We start from the raw sequence: 15,087 nt of genomic DNA, 5'->3' as shown, positions 1-15,087 counted from the left end.
AACCAAATTCTCTACCCAATCTCATCTGTGATGTACATCTTCTTGTCAAATCTAGACACCTCCATACTATACCCAACCTCTAACAACAAGGAAATATAGCAGACAGAGAATGGTGTTTCCAATTTATTTTACTCATTGTGGGAAAGGCTTTTCTCTCAAAGTAATATTGAAAGTTTAACATATGGGGAATTGCCAACACAAACACACTTCTTAATTGTTAGTGGTCCTGTGAATATAAGCCTTAAAGGATCTATACTGTCACCACAATTACAATTTACAATATTTAACTACGTAAACTGGAAAAAAATGTAACAAAACAAACTTATCTAGTTCTGTAAATTATGACCCCAGTGGCCATCTTTCGTTACCTCCCCATTTTGACAACTTTTGCTAAATCAACGATCAGCAGTGTAACTATTACTGCCAGATTGTTTAACACCTAATATCACAACCACATTAATTTCCAGCAAGATTGAACAGTAACAAACAGAGACTTAAATATGCTTTACCCGCACCTGTTACCTTCAGCATATACCTGGTTTTAAAAAAACTTAACAATTAATTTCTGTAATCAATGTTATTCTAATCCTATTAAATATCTTATTTACTTTTCTGTTAACCTGTAACACATTCTTTTCTATCATTCTTCACTGTATTTTGCACCAGGGTAATGAGATTTTAAATACTGAAGTACTGTGTACTCTACATTGGAGGTGTGTGTATTATGATCAGTGGCATGGTATCACCTGTTATCCAACTTAAAACAGAACTAAGGAAGTTAAATAGGGAAACCAATGGGATATTTTAGTAATTTTAAGGTTTTCTTTCCAGTTCTAAAGCTTATGGTTGCAGATGTTAATAACATATTTTATTTCACATTTCAAGGCTCAGCAAAGCAGAAAAATGAAGAATAGCTTGCACCCATACCAATTTCATCCATGTTCTGATTGTCCCTCCGTGCTCTCATCTGCAGTTGAAATTTGTGCTGGGATGAGACTAAATGCAAGAGATATTGACACGTCTTGCTGCTATCTGTCTGAAACATATGCTTAATACCATCTGAAGAACTTTGTAACGTAATCTTCTTTCTCTGTACGTATGAAGAAGAATTTGGAATGGAGTGGAAATTAGAACTGCAGCACAATGAAAACTTTGTTTACATTTAAAAGATATTTACCCCAAATTATATTACAATCAACGCTACAGAACTTCATTCATTTTAAGGTAATATGTAACCTTAATGAACAACTTAAATCAGATAATTTTATCTTTGCTTCATTCACTAGAAACGGTTAAGCACCAACACTTGCTTCTAACTCAATCCATGTCATGGTGAAAAAACTGTTTTCAAATCACTGAAGCACAACTATGAAAAAATGTGGGACTTAAATAATTGGAGAAACAAAAAGACAATTTATTCTATCAATAACAACTACAATATCTTAATCTCCTTTTGTCTTTTCCACGCATTATTGCTGCAGAAATATCTTTCTGCAACTGTGTAAAATGCATTATCATGCATATTTGTACATAGCTTATCATGTACATAATCTGTCCAATTGTTTTTAATCTTCTTTATAAAGAATTTCAACTACAATATTTGATAGAACATGATGAACATGTAAAATGAGTAAAATAATAAACTAGAGACATGAACGACTGCAGATGCTAGAATATGAAGGAACAAAAACAAATGGCTGCAGGAACTCCAGCTGCATCAGACGTCACTGATTCCCATTTCAGGTTGTACAATAAACCAGTTTTAGTGGTGTAATCTCAAATAATGATGAGGCAGCCTACAGAGAAGAAGTCATCACTCTGACACAGTGGTGTCAGGAAAACCTCTCCCTCAACGTCGCAAAAACAAAGGAGCTGGTTGTGGATTACAGGAGGAATGGAGACAGGCTAAACCTACTGACATCAATGGATCTGGGTTTGAGCAGGTGAACAGCTTCATCCACCAGGTCATCAGGGTGATTAATTCATGCTGATACAATTGTATTTCTATGCTATATTGGCTGTCCTATTGTACATACTATTTATTACAAATTACTATAAATTGCACATTTAGATGGAGATGTAAAGATTTTTACTCCTTGTGTATGTAAAGGATGTAACTAATAAAGTCAATTCTATTAATGGTACTCAGAGCCGAAGTTCACTTACATTGAAAGAAATTTTTTTTGTATCTCTCCATGGAAACCGAAGGACTTCTGTTCTTGCCCCATTTTGTAACATATAAACAAAGACACCTTTCGAACAAATGCCTAGGTTTATTCCAGTTTGAGACTTTTTTTCTGGTAGAACCCGATGGAACAGCACTCCATACTCAGGCAGTTTCTGACATACCTGAAAACCATGTTAAAAAAAAGTTTCTTATAAATAAGCACACATTCAAAAGGACTAAAGTAAGAAAATATACTGAGTTCTAATTATTATACATAAGAGTCAGGGGATCCTAATGAAAACTTAGATACAGCTCCATAAAAACATGATCACTGGCCTGTTCATGGCACTCAGCCAAATGCGTGAATGTAACATGTTATCACTGTGGTTTCCCACTAAAGTAATCTCCAGTCGATTTCTGGAGATCTCCTTCTTAGGCAATACCTTCAAGACTGAGAATGTCTTGCTCTATAGTTTGGTGTGCTCTGAGATGACTAATCGACCTTTGTGGGATCTGCACACTCTTCCACAGACGGGGCAAGCAGAGGCAGATGGGGTGAATGGGTGGGATGTTTGGGATGAAATGTGATCTTTTCACTATTTGTGGCTAGCCTCCAACGTTCCTGAAGGAATTGGAAGTGTTTGATATCTTAGAATATAGAATGGGACATAGAGCAGCATAGGAACAGACAGTATGGCCATTATATCAGTGCCAATCAAAACTAAATCTATCTGCCTACACATAGTCTATATCTCTCTATTTCCTAATGTTCATGTGCTTGTCTAAAGGCAAGTTAGATGTGGAGATTGTTTCTCCTTTGACCATTTCCACCAGCAATGTGGTCCAGGGACCCTCTGTGTAAAAAAAAGTCTCATAAATCTTCTTTAAACATTCCCCCCTCATCTGAAATCCTAGCCGTTAAGTATTTGGTGTTTCTATCCTGGGAAAAAGATTATCTACCAGCTCTAAACAATCCAAGTTTTTCTAACTCTCCTTATAGTTAATACTTTCTAATCCTGCAAACATCCTGATGCACCTCTTCAGTACAAACTCCAAAGCCTCCACATCATTGAAGGTGGATAAATCCCCTGGTCCGGATGGCTTGCATCCTAGGGTCTTAAGGGAAGTGGTGGTTGGGATTGTGGATGCATTAGTGATAATTTTTCAAAACTCGCTGGACTCGGCAATGGTCCCAGCAGATTGGAAAAATGCTAATGTAACTCCTTTATTTAAAAAGGACAATAGACAGAAGGCTGGGAATTATAGGCCAGTTAGCCTAACATCTGTGGTTGGCAAAATGTTGGAATCGATAATTAAGGAAACAGTAACAGGGCATTTGGATAAACATAGCTTAATAGGACAAAGTCAGCATGGCTTTACAAAAGGGAAGTCATGTTTGACAAATTTGTTGGAGTTCTTTGAGGACATAACATATAGGGTAGATAAAGGGGAACCAATGGATGTGGTGTATTTGGACTTCCAAAAGGCATTTGACAAGGTGCTACACCAAAGATTATTACTTAAACTAAAAAAATCATGGGATTGGGGATAATATTCTGGCATGGGTGGAGGATTGGCTTTCTAACAGAAAACAGAGATTTGGGATAAATGGTTTATTCTCAGACTGGCAGTTGGTGACTAGTGGTGTTCCGCAGGGGTCGGTGTTGGGACCCCAACTCTTTACAATCTATATTAATGATTTGGAGAAAGGGACTAAGTGCAACGTATCGAAGTTTGCTGATGACACAAAGATGGGAGGGAGTGTAATGAGTGCGGAGGACATTGAAACCCTGCAGGGGGACATAGATAGGCTGAGTGATTGGGCAGACATTTGGCAGATGAAATATAATACTGACAAGCGTGAGGTCTTGCACTTTGGCAGGAAAAATAATAGAGCAAGTTATTATCTAAATGGAGAGAAACTGTAAAGTGCTTCTGTGCAAAGGGATCTGGGGGTCCTGGTGCAGGAAACACAAAAAGTTAGTATGCAAGTGCAGCAGGTGGTCAAGAAGGCCAATGGAATGCTGGCTTTTATTGCTAGGGGGATGGAGTATAAGAACAGGGAGGTCTTACTGCAGTTGTACCGGGTATTGGTGAGACCACACCTGGAGTACTGCCTGCAATTCTGGTGTCCATATTTAAGAAAGGACATACTGGCTCTCGAGGCAGTGCAGAGAAGGTTCACTAGGTTAATTCCGGGGATGGGTGGGTTGATGTATGATGAGAGGTTGAGTAGATTGGGACTCTACTCATTGGAGTTCCGAAGAATGAGAGGCGATCTTATTGAAACATATAAGATTGTGAAGGGGCTTGATCGGGTGGATGTGGGGAGAATGTTCCCAATGATGGGTGAAACTAGGACTAGGGGGCATAATCTTAAAATAAGGGGATGCCGTTCCAGGACTGAGATGCGGAGAAATTTCTTCACTCAGAGGGTAGTGGGGCTGTGGAATTTACTGCCCCAGAGAGCTGTGAAAGCTACTACACTCAATAAATTCAAAACGGAGATAGACATTTTCCTGGATAAAAATGGCATTAGGGGATACGGTGAGCGGGCAGGTAAGTGGACATGAGGCTAGGTTTAGATCAGCCATGTGATCTCCTGGACCAGTTTTCGATAGCCTGGATGAGTCGGAGAGGAATTTTCCAGATTTTTTCTCCTCAATTGGCAACTCGGTTTTTTTTCCCCCGGGTGATCACATGGGTTTGGGCGGGATGAATAATAAAATAAAATGGGCGGCATGGTGCCCTGTTGGTTGGCACTGTTGCCTTGTGGGATTCGGTGAAAACTAGAGTTAAGATTGGATCAGCCATGATCTTGTTGAATGGCGGAGCAGGCTTGAGGGGCCGATTGGCCTACTCCTGCTCCTATCTCTTATGTTCTTATCATTCCTGAACTGGATACCGTACTCCAAATGTAGATGAACCATAGCTTTATACAACTGTAATGTGGCTTCCGCCCTTTATATTTAGCTGACAGATCGATGAAGCCAAGCATACTGTATGCCTTCTTTTTCACCCTACTTACTTCTGTTGTCACTGTCAGGACCTGCACTCTGAGATTCCTTCGTACAGCAATTGTCCTATGGGTCCTGCCATTTACAGTATACTCTCCTCCCTAGATTTAACCTCTAATACACAACACCTTGTCTGAATGAATTCTATTGAATGACTTAAAAACACATTGTTACTGCACTGCAATTTTCAGTTTTAAAAGGAAAAAGTCACCACAATGTACTTTGCCTTTTTTCTTCCATATTTGTATTTTTTCTTGTAAAAACTGTGTGTTTAATGTCTACATGTTTAATGGAAGGCTCTCATAAGCTTCTTCATTGATGAAATCAAGTCTGGAACTCAACGTCCATGCTTGCACGTGCAAGAACAATTACTGGATGTTCACCAACAGGGGAAAAATGCACGCCTCAGTGCTTCTTCAAACTACTTTGCAAACGTGTACTCACACTTATACAGGAGTGACTGCTGAGTGTATGCTTGTGATCTTCTGCTGCTGTAGCCTATACACTTCAAGGTTCAATGTGCTGTGCTTTCAGACATTCAGGGAATCTCTTCTGCACAACACTATTGTAACGTCTGGTTATTTGAGTTGCTGTCACTTTTCTGTCAGCTTGAACCAGTCTGGCCATTCTCATCTGAACTCTCTCATTAACAAGGCATTTTCACCCACAGAACTGCTATTCTCTGGACAACTTTTTATTCTCTGTAGACTAGTGGTCGCCAACCCACTGATCACGATCCACTGGTCGATCTTTGAGACTTTCCCAGTAGATCCCGAAAAAAAAGGAAAAAAAATACACAAATACTGTTGAGAGATTGTTTCCGGGTTGCGGGGTTTTAGTTCCGTTCTTTCTGCCCAGTGCGCATGCGTGTAGCTCCCCCGCACTACACAGTGTACTTCAGTGGTCCCCAACCACCGGGCCGCGAGGAAACAATATGAGTCAGCTACACCTTTCCTCATTCCCTGTCACGCCCACTGTTGAACTTGAATACATGCGAGGTCATCAGTTGCCTAAACGCAGTGACACCCTTGCACCAGGGATCACTGGTTGGCCTCGGGCGGCTGGCGGGAAGTGCCGTTGCTACTGGCCTGGAGCGCGGACAGATGGACGTCACCTCTGAACCTGTTTAGCACACCGAATGTTCGTGGGTAACCCGGTGCTAAAATATTCACAGACGACCTAATTCGGGCTCAGGGTTTCGTAAGTAGCAGAGCAGCTACCTCGCTGCGATCTACTGACAGTCATCCCTCGAGCCAAACTTTGGTCAGCCGATAGATCCTACGGGGGGGGGGGGGGGGGGGGGGGCTGTCTAATGAGGCAATGAAGCCCTCAAAACTGCTTCAGTACCGAGTCCAAACACCCTGCGCTTAAAGACAAACCCGTTGAGTTTTTTCCAGCGGAAAAAAACATGAGCAAGCGGGACAGAAGCTAAGTGCCGAGAGCTGCGAAAATTAAATTGTGGAATAGACTGGACGTAAGGAACCTGCTTCGAGTATCGCTGTATTCCGGTTGTGTTTAACACCCCCCACCCCCTGGTTGGCCAGTCTACAAGAATATTGTCAATATTAAACCAGTCCGCGGTGCAAAAAAAGGGTGGTGACCCCTGGTGTTCATGCATTATTTCTACTTCCGGGTTGTGGGGTCTTATTTCCGGTCTTTTCTGCCCCGGTGCACATGCGTGTAACTAATCGACTTGGAGTCAATCTTGCCTTTCACTAAGGCCAAGGTAGAGGATCTTGGGCTTCAAAAGGTTGGTGACCATTACTCTAGATACTGTTGTGCATGAAAATCTGAGGAGGTCAGCAGTTTCTGAGATCCTCAGACCACCATGTCTGGTGCCAAAAGTTAATGCCTTGCCAAATTTTCACAAACTCCAAAGGAAGCAGGGGTGCTGTTGTGCTTTCTTCATAATTGCACTTGCGTGCTGGGCCCAGGACAGGGCCTCTGTAATCATGACACCAAGCAATTTAAAGCCACTTAGATTCCATTCTGATGTTTGGTCCGAACCTCTTGATCATCTCTGCCTGCTTTTATGCACTGAGTTGATGCTATGTGACTGACTGATCAGATATTTGCATAAAACAAGCAGGTGTAGAGGATTATCGAATAAAATGTGCAGCTTACTATGACTGCTTTGTCTGTAACTCTAACCAACTGACAGTATAACAAAGAGAAAATTTAGAGGAATACTGTGGAGACACCGTTGTTGGTAGCTATTCCAGTTTTTGGATGCCTGTGGTAGGTGGTCTTTCCTTTCAGCACACCAACAAATCAACTGTTTGCAGTTTTATGCAAATACGCATCTCAAGGCCTTTTGTATTTATTCAATTCTGATCACTCACCATGAAATACTTCAAATAGTCTGTTGTACTATTCATACATGTCTTTTCTAATGTTATGAAGGAATAATGTAATCATTAAATCTTCTGTAATGTAGTTGGGAACTCAAATCTCACTGACCAGCAAACAGCATGCATACAGTAGTTCACTTTTCACTATTAACCACCTGCAGAAATGCAGAGTAACACTTCAAATTCACCTTCAGAACCCACTTAACAAGGGTCTAAGTACAGCAATATGAAACAAAAATAAAATAACATTTTCAGCTTCAGACCGCCTTACTGTTGAATGTTAACACATGCATATAATCAGAGAGTAACATGCACCTTTTTTTCCTTTATAATCTGATTTTATTGAAGTTAAAAAGGTTCCAAAACTGAGCATAGCTTTCTCCCTTGGTGAAAATTATTGTCAGCCCAACCTCATAAATGGTCAATAATTAACTGATCAAAATGGTCCAAATTTTAGGGGTGAGCAAAATAAAAATGCTGCTCTTTACTCCAATCTCTCCCCTTATTTTCCATGTTAAGATGATCACCTTAAGAAACTCAAGCTCAGATTCTGCTTCGGAGGCTCCACAATATGTGATGTGCAACTTCGGAAGCTCCTCCTTCGTGTATGACTGATCCAAGGACTCCATCACTCCAATTGGCAAATAATGCTCGAGCCGGAAATAACTTCTCCCATGAATCTGCAATTAAATTATGTAACTAAATACTTCCAAGAGAAAATATCGCTTGGAACAGTTTATTTTTGGAAAGAAAGGATTGGATACATTTTGTCACGTAACTGAAGTAGAAGTTTTCAAATATTTGGAGAAATGTTAATACACCTGTACAGATACTCTCTCAAATGACAAAACACAGCTTCGGTTACCCAAACTGCTGTTAATGCTGGTGCCAAAAGAAATGTCAAAATCAGGCCAACAAAAACAAAACTACAAAAATGCAATCAGCAGATCAGGCAGAATTTAGGTACTCCACAAAGCAGTGACACAACCTGTATTTGGATTTTCTATTGTAGAGGAGAGCACCAAATGTTGCTCACTACATTGGAGGAAATGCATGTACATTGCTTCTTCACCTGGAAGGAAAGTTTGGGTAGGAAATCTGATTGGTAGGAAGAGAAAAGGTAAAAACACAGTATTGCACTTTCTGCAGTTGATGGGAGATGGAAAAGTGGGTCAGAGGTCCTAAGTAAAAATGCTCTGAAATAAAGATTTTTTTTCACATATCTCAGAAAAAGCGGATATAAAATATAACTGAATTTAGGTGAAATAAGTAAATAAACAAACAAGGTAGCTATGCAGAGAGCTGAATTAGTTTACCTAAGTCAACAATGACTGGTTGCTGGCTCACTGATTGAGGCCCCTTATGCAATTTACTTTAGAAACCGACAGGGCAATCTCTTCTGTTGATACTTGTACAACAATACTTTATCAAACCATATAACACCAACTTCTAATTAATAAAACAACTCTTTTCTCTTTTGCTCACAATGTTACCAATGTAGATCATGTACTGCAGGGGCACTAAGAAAAAGTTCCTGTAGGAATGTACCTCCACCTAGAAAATGGAACTCTATGACAAAAACTGTTTACTTGACTGGACATCTCAATATAGGCTATTTTCTAGGAATGGAATCTGCTTCATAATGCTGGTGTGCACTGTACTTCCCAACTATTTTCTCTTCTTGATCTTTCACTTTATTTTTTCCAGATTGGTACGATTCAATTTTAATCAAATGTCTTCAATTTTGCTAAGTAGCAAGTTGATTATGTTGTAGCTTGCTGAATATATTTTGGGGGGTGAAAAAATTACACACAGAATGTTGGCCAAAATACCTCCAAAGGTTTCAATTAAAAATTTATGCTGTGTTTTCTTTTGTAACTGATATGTAGTTTTCTAAATTCCTTTTAACTTTGTACCAACTCATTTTCTCCAAATGTTTTCTTCACTACCAATTCTAGACAGATTATATAGTTGCTAGGTTTAGCCCATTTCCCCTTCTTAATTTCTTTCTGGAGTATCTGCAATCTATATCCTCTGACAGCACCCTGCTGCTTTGGCTGGAATGCTGTAGATGCATTCAGTCTTTACAATTTTCACCTTTGTTTTCTATCATAAATTGGAAATACAGTCCACATGGACCAGGCAACACTTGGACTTCAAAGACTAAGTATGCCCTGCCCATTTTTTTAAGTACCCCATCTTTATTTAATGGTATCCTTTCCAAAACTACTATTACCTACCTCTTAAGTCAGATATTAATGTTATTTTATTGAGTGAATACAAGTGAAATTCTAATTTAGTAGCTCAGTTTACTGTGTTTAAAAGTTTGTGAAATTCCATATTCTTCCATATCAGTAGGCCACTAATCTATTCTCAATCTGCATCTTTTACCCACTTACATTCCTTCTAAATTCAGCTGGATAATCTCTACTTTACAAAAATAAGACAAGTTGCAAGACATTGCACTTGTCTCTAACTCCAATGACCAGTGCATGGAAGTTAAACGCTCTCAGTGACCTTGGCAGTTTCTGACAAAGTCACATTAGCCTAAGGCAGCAGCTCTGGGCACATTAGTAGAATATTTCAACAAGTAGATTCTTACTTAATATAGAGTGCTCACATATAAACATTTCCCAAGGCTGAGTAGGTAGGATTTCTACCTGAACTCCTGGATATGTGCTTTCCTGCAAAGTCCTTTACTCCTCTTCCTCCTTCTCCTGGTGCCAATTTAATGCTACTTTAACAATATTTAATTGTCAAGTTAATGCTGAACTTAACTCTAAGATTCAATTTATTTTCCCAATACAAGTAATTTATGATATTAACCTAGATTTTTCTGTATTATAATGACAATCTATTAATATTCCCTATTATTACTTGCTAAAATTAAGTTGAATTATTCTGGAGTTACTTATTTCTTGGTTGGTAGCTAGCATTAAACCTCACAGTGATGATCTTTGCAATATTCTGGTTTGGTTTGCAGCCAGGACAATTTCTCACAAACACGCAATTGCAGTTAAAGTTCTCTCAGTGATAATGTTACCACTCCACAGGCTGGGGTTTTGGGCTCTTCACAGACAGAATCCACATATAAATAGATTAACTGCTGTAATATGACAAACAGGCTAATTACTCACTAACATCAAAAAGTACACAAAGGAAGCACAAGGTTTAACTTGTTCAATCAAGCAAAATTTTTACTAAATTAGTGTCCTGGCACTGAAAAATTCTCTAAGAAACATGGTGTGTGCAATTTTAAAATGAAAAGAAAATTAATTATATCTATTTGAAATTTTACACAATCCCATTTAACTCAATTTTTATTTCAATTTTCTGTTTCTACTTGTTTTGTTGTCTGTATGGATTTTTCAATTTGAACGACACAGATTATCTGCAGAGAAACCTACTTCAAACATTCACAAGCTGCTTTCCTGCAGGTCAGCATGATTTTTCTCACAACTGACCCTAAAAGTCTGGGTGATTGAAGTAATTTTTAGTTAGGGGAAAACTCGATCTATTGTTAGAGTAAAAAATACTTCTTACAGTTTTACTCTGACATTGTGCATGTTGTAAACTCAGTTTTCACTGAGTCCCTTCAAGCTCTCCACCGACCAGCTTACTTACACTACAGCTGTTCAAACCAACAATGTTACGAATGAGCAGAAATTTTAAAAATTGCAAGATGAATCTGCATCTGTCGCTTATTGAGAACACCACAGAACAGTAAATGTACATGTACCTCTGGCTGGTAGTTCCCAAATTCAGACTGAAGAGCCAATGACGCAAGAAGCAAAGCTGTTTCATTGCTGCAGTGTAACCTCTCCTCTAATATATCCCTTCGAAACTGCAAATAGTACTGATGCCTGGTCAGTGTGTGCCTTCAGAGAGAAAGAAGAGTGCTCCAATATGACAAACTGTATATCTTGAAATAATGAATAATGTTATTATAAAGTACTTTTGAACATAAAGGTCCTTTAAACCTAAATGTGGTGCAGACCTACTCCATGACCAATCAATCCTCACCCGCCCCCTCTCAACACAGCCCATTAGCCCCTATTTTGCCTATCAAAAGTCTTTCAAAATGACTTTTTCTTGAACTTCATTCCATAATACAAGCAACAGGATAAGCACACTTCTCTTAGGGAAACAGGTTCCGAAGCTCTCTCCCAGAGGACAAAAATATCCTCTGTTGGGTAATTGCGAGGAACCTGCGAAAAGCAAATTTAGACAGTCTTTATTTTAATTCCTACCCATGCACAAAGAAGCTATAATTTAGAACTAACTGGCACAAAACGGTGCATAACTATCCATTTCTCAAATATGGTCAAAGAGACTCAGTGACAGTAATCATTGGGTGGTTCAAAAAGATGGAATATTGTCCTTTCATTTCAGAGTCTGATTCTATCCCAGACACAAGGCTTGCTTTCTACTGAACTGAAGGTCTCAAATGTAATTTATTTAGACATTCAGCAGCTTCATACAGAGCGACCTCCAGGAATGCCAGTTAGATATTCTGAAAAGTAGTAGCGCTGGAAACATTCAGCAAGTCATGCAATATCAGTGGAAAGAAAAATAAGAATTAAAATTTCAGATTTCATCACACTGCTAAGCCACAGTCAACAAACTATGCACACTATCTCCAAGGTCCTTCTGTTCCATTACACTCCGTAGTACCCTACCATTTATAATAACAGTCCTACGCTGGTTTGACTTACCAAAATGCATCACTTCACACTCATCTGTATTGAAATCTATTTTCCACTCCTTGACTCACTTCCCTAACAGACCAAGAACCTCCTGTAATCTACAGAAACCCTCTTCATGATCAACACCTCCTCCTAATTTTATGGCATCCACGAACTTACAGATCAAGCCCTCTGTAGTCACATCCAAATCACTAATAAAAATCACGGATAACCAAGATTGCAACATGGGCCCCTGTGGCACACCACTGGTCAAGTCACAGCATCCATTTTCAGAAACAACCTTGAACCACAACTTTGTTTCCTACCTCCAAGATGATTTTGAATCCATCTAACTCGCTCTCCCTGGATTCCATGGGACCCAACCTCCCAGGCCAGCCTGGCATGCAAGACATTGCTGAATGCCTTGCTAAAGTCCAGACAGACAACATCGACTCCCCTCCAACAGCTTCCCTACCAGTGACATTAGGCTGCCTAGTTTGTAGGTCCCTGACTTGTCCTTGCTTCCTCTCTTAAAACAGCAGAACAACATTAGTCCCATCCAGTCTTCGGGAATTTCACCAGTGGCTAATGATGAAGCAAATATATCTGCAGCAGCCTCCACAATTTCTTCTCTAGCCTCCCTCAACAACTGAGGATGCACTTGGTCAGGGCCTGGGAATTTACCTACCATGATGTGCTGTAAAATTGTCAAAATCTCTTCTCCACGAACATCTCCACTTGTTTCTCTTATCTCTTGAACAGCCATGACATTCTCCTCAGTAAACTCTGCGGCAAAATATTCATTAAAATCCCATCCACCTCTTGAGGCCCTGTTTATTTCTAAGGAGGCCTACTCTCTCCTCAGTCACCCTTTTACTCTTAATATAGCAATAGAACCTCTTGGGAATTTCCTTAGCTGTATCTGCCACATCCACCTCATAATCTCTCTTTGTCCTCTCCTCCAATTTCCTTAAGAGTATTCTTAAACTTTTTTATTGTCATGGATTCTCATCCCTGGCTTCCCAAACCCAATGTACATGTCAAGACATTGACCAGAGCCTCAATATCCCTAATCAGGCAGGATTCCCCAAACTTGCCAGGTTTACTCTTCACCCTAACAGGAACATGCTGCTCCTTGACTCTTTATATCTTGATAATGCAAAGAAATGGAGAAAAATGGATAATATGTAGGCAGAAGAGATTTTGTTTAATTCTGCATCATGTTTTCTGCAGGCATCATGGGCCAAAGAGCCTATTCCTGTGCCATACTGTTCCATGATAGAGCGAGGTTGACATTATCATAGTGATGAATTGCCCAAAGGGGCTTACGGAGCTTCTCAGGAAGTGATTATGCCTCTTCATCTGTATTATATGCTGCTAATAGCAGGTTGTGGGACATGCCCAACATATCAGGCTGCAATAACAGTGAAAGGTCAACTGGGCCACCATCACAGCAGAAAAGGGAGGTTCTAATATATAGAGAGAACGCAAGTTACAGTCACAGAACTCAGAACTTATGAACTTGATCGAGTTTTTTTGATGATGTCACCAAGGTGGCTGATGAGGGCAGAGAGGAAGACATTGTTTATGTGAACTTTGATAAAGTTACATATGTTAGGCTGCTCTGGAAGGTTAGACTGCACAGAATTCAGGGGAGAGCTGGGTAATTTGAGACACAATTGGCTTGATGGTAGTAAGCAGAAGGTGATAGTGGAGGTTGTTTTTCAGACTGGAGGCCCGTGACAATTATGTGCCTCAAGGGTTGGACCTGGGCCAATTGTTGCCTATCATCTATATCAACAATTAGAATAAGAATGGACAGGGTACGGTTAGCAAGTTTGCAGGTGAGAATAAATTAACTAAAATAGGTGGTAGAGTGGACAACAACAAAGTTTATCAACATTTACAGGGGGGGTCATGATCAGCTGAGTAAGTGGCTGTCAACTAGAGTTTAATGCAAGACACAGCATTTTGGAAAGTCAAATCCGGGTAGGGTTTCACAGTGAATGGCAGAATGGCGTCCTGGGGAAGCACTGTAGAACTGGGTACAAGTACATGGTTAACTTAAAATGGAGTCACACATAGATAGGATGGTGAAGGTGGCTTTTGGCATGCTAGCTTTCATTAGTCAGGGCGCTGAGTATAGAAAGTGGAAGGTGATGGTGTGGTTATACAAGGTGCTGGCAAGGCCACACTTGGTGTACCGTGTTCAGTTTTGCTCACCCTGCTACAAGGAAGATGTTATTAAACTGGAAAAAGTGCACAAAGGATTTACAAAGATGCAGTCAGGACTGGAGGAAAGATTGCAACATGGGCACCTATTATTCCCATGGGCATAGGAGGTGATCTTATAGAGGTGCTTTAAAATCATGAAAGTGTTGATAAGGAAAATGCACTCAAGTCTTTTTCTCCCCCCCCAGAGTTGGAGACTGAAGAACTGTAGGGCATAGGTTTAAGGCGAGAGGGGAAACTCCTTTTATATTTACATAGAAGGTGGTATCTATGTGGAATCAGCTGCCAGAAAAAGTGGTTGAGGCAGGTACAATAATAACTTAGAAAGAGTGGGAGAGATTCCTGGATTAGACAGGTTGGAAAGGATATGGGCCAAGTGCTTGCTATTGGGACTATAGGGCATCTTGGTCAGCATGGATCTACTGGGCAGAAAGGCCTCTTCCCATGCTGTATGACTATGACTAACTGAAAACAATACGTAATGAACAAGAAACATCTGAAATACATAAAAGTGACAAAAATGTCGCAATGACTAAAATTCAAAATTCAATACCTGTACTTTCTTCACAAAAATATAAAGCAACAATGACAATATCTTGAAGGGAGGTGAGTTTGTGGGTAAAGAAAGTGGGGAT

The 15,087-nt window shown here is 39.9% G+C and overlaps 1 protein-coding gene across 2 annotated transcripts in view; it reads right to left on the bottom strand.

Annotated features, from left to right (window-relative positions):
- ptpn13 (protein tyrosine phosphatase non-receptor type 13) overlaps window positions 1-15,087 on the bottom strand; it is a 294,978-nt gene that overhangs the window by 110,850 nt on the left and 169,041 nt on the right. For both annotated transcript variants that reach the window (XM_073065248.1, XM_073065249.1), the window contains exons 14-17: window positions 11,275-11,413; window positions 8,063-8,215; window positions 2,167-2,349; window positions 928-1,090 (exon numbers count right to left, since the gene is read on the bottom strand). In XM_073065248.1, coding sequence (XP_072921349.1) covers window positions 928-1,090; window positions 2,167-2,349; window positions 8,063-8,215; window positions 11,275-11,413 — 638 coding nt within the window. The remainder of the gene's footprint in view (window positions 1-927; window positions 1,091-2,166; window positions 2,350-8,062; window positions 8,216-11,274; window positions 11,414-15,087) is intronic.

The sequence above is a fragment of the Hemitrygon akajei genome, chromosome 13, assembly GCF_048418815.1.
Source record: "Hemitrygon akajei chromosome 13, sHemAka1.3, whole genome shotgun sequence".
In the NCBI taxonomy this organism is placed as follows: domain Eukaryota; kingdom Metazoa; phylum Chordata; class Chondrichthyes; order Myliobatiformes; family Dasyatidae; genus Hemitrygon; species Hemitrygon akajei.
This window is presented reverse-complemented; position numbering and strand designations above follow the sequence as displayed.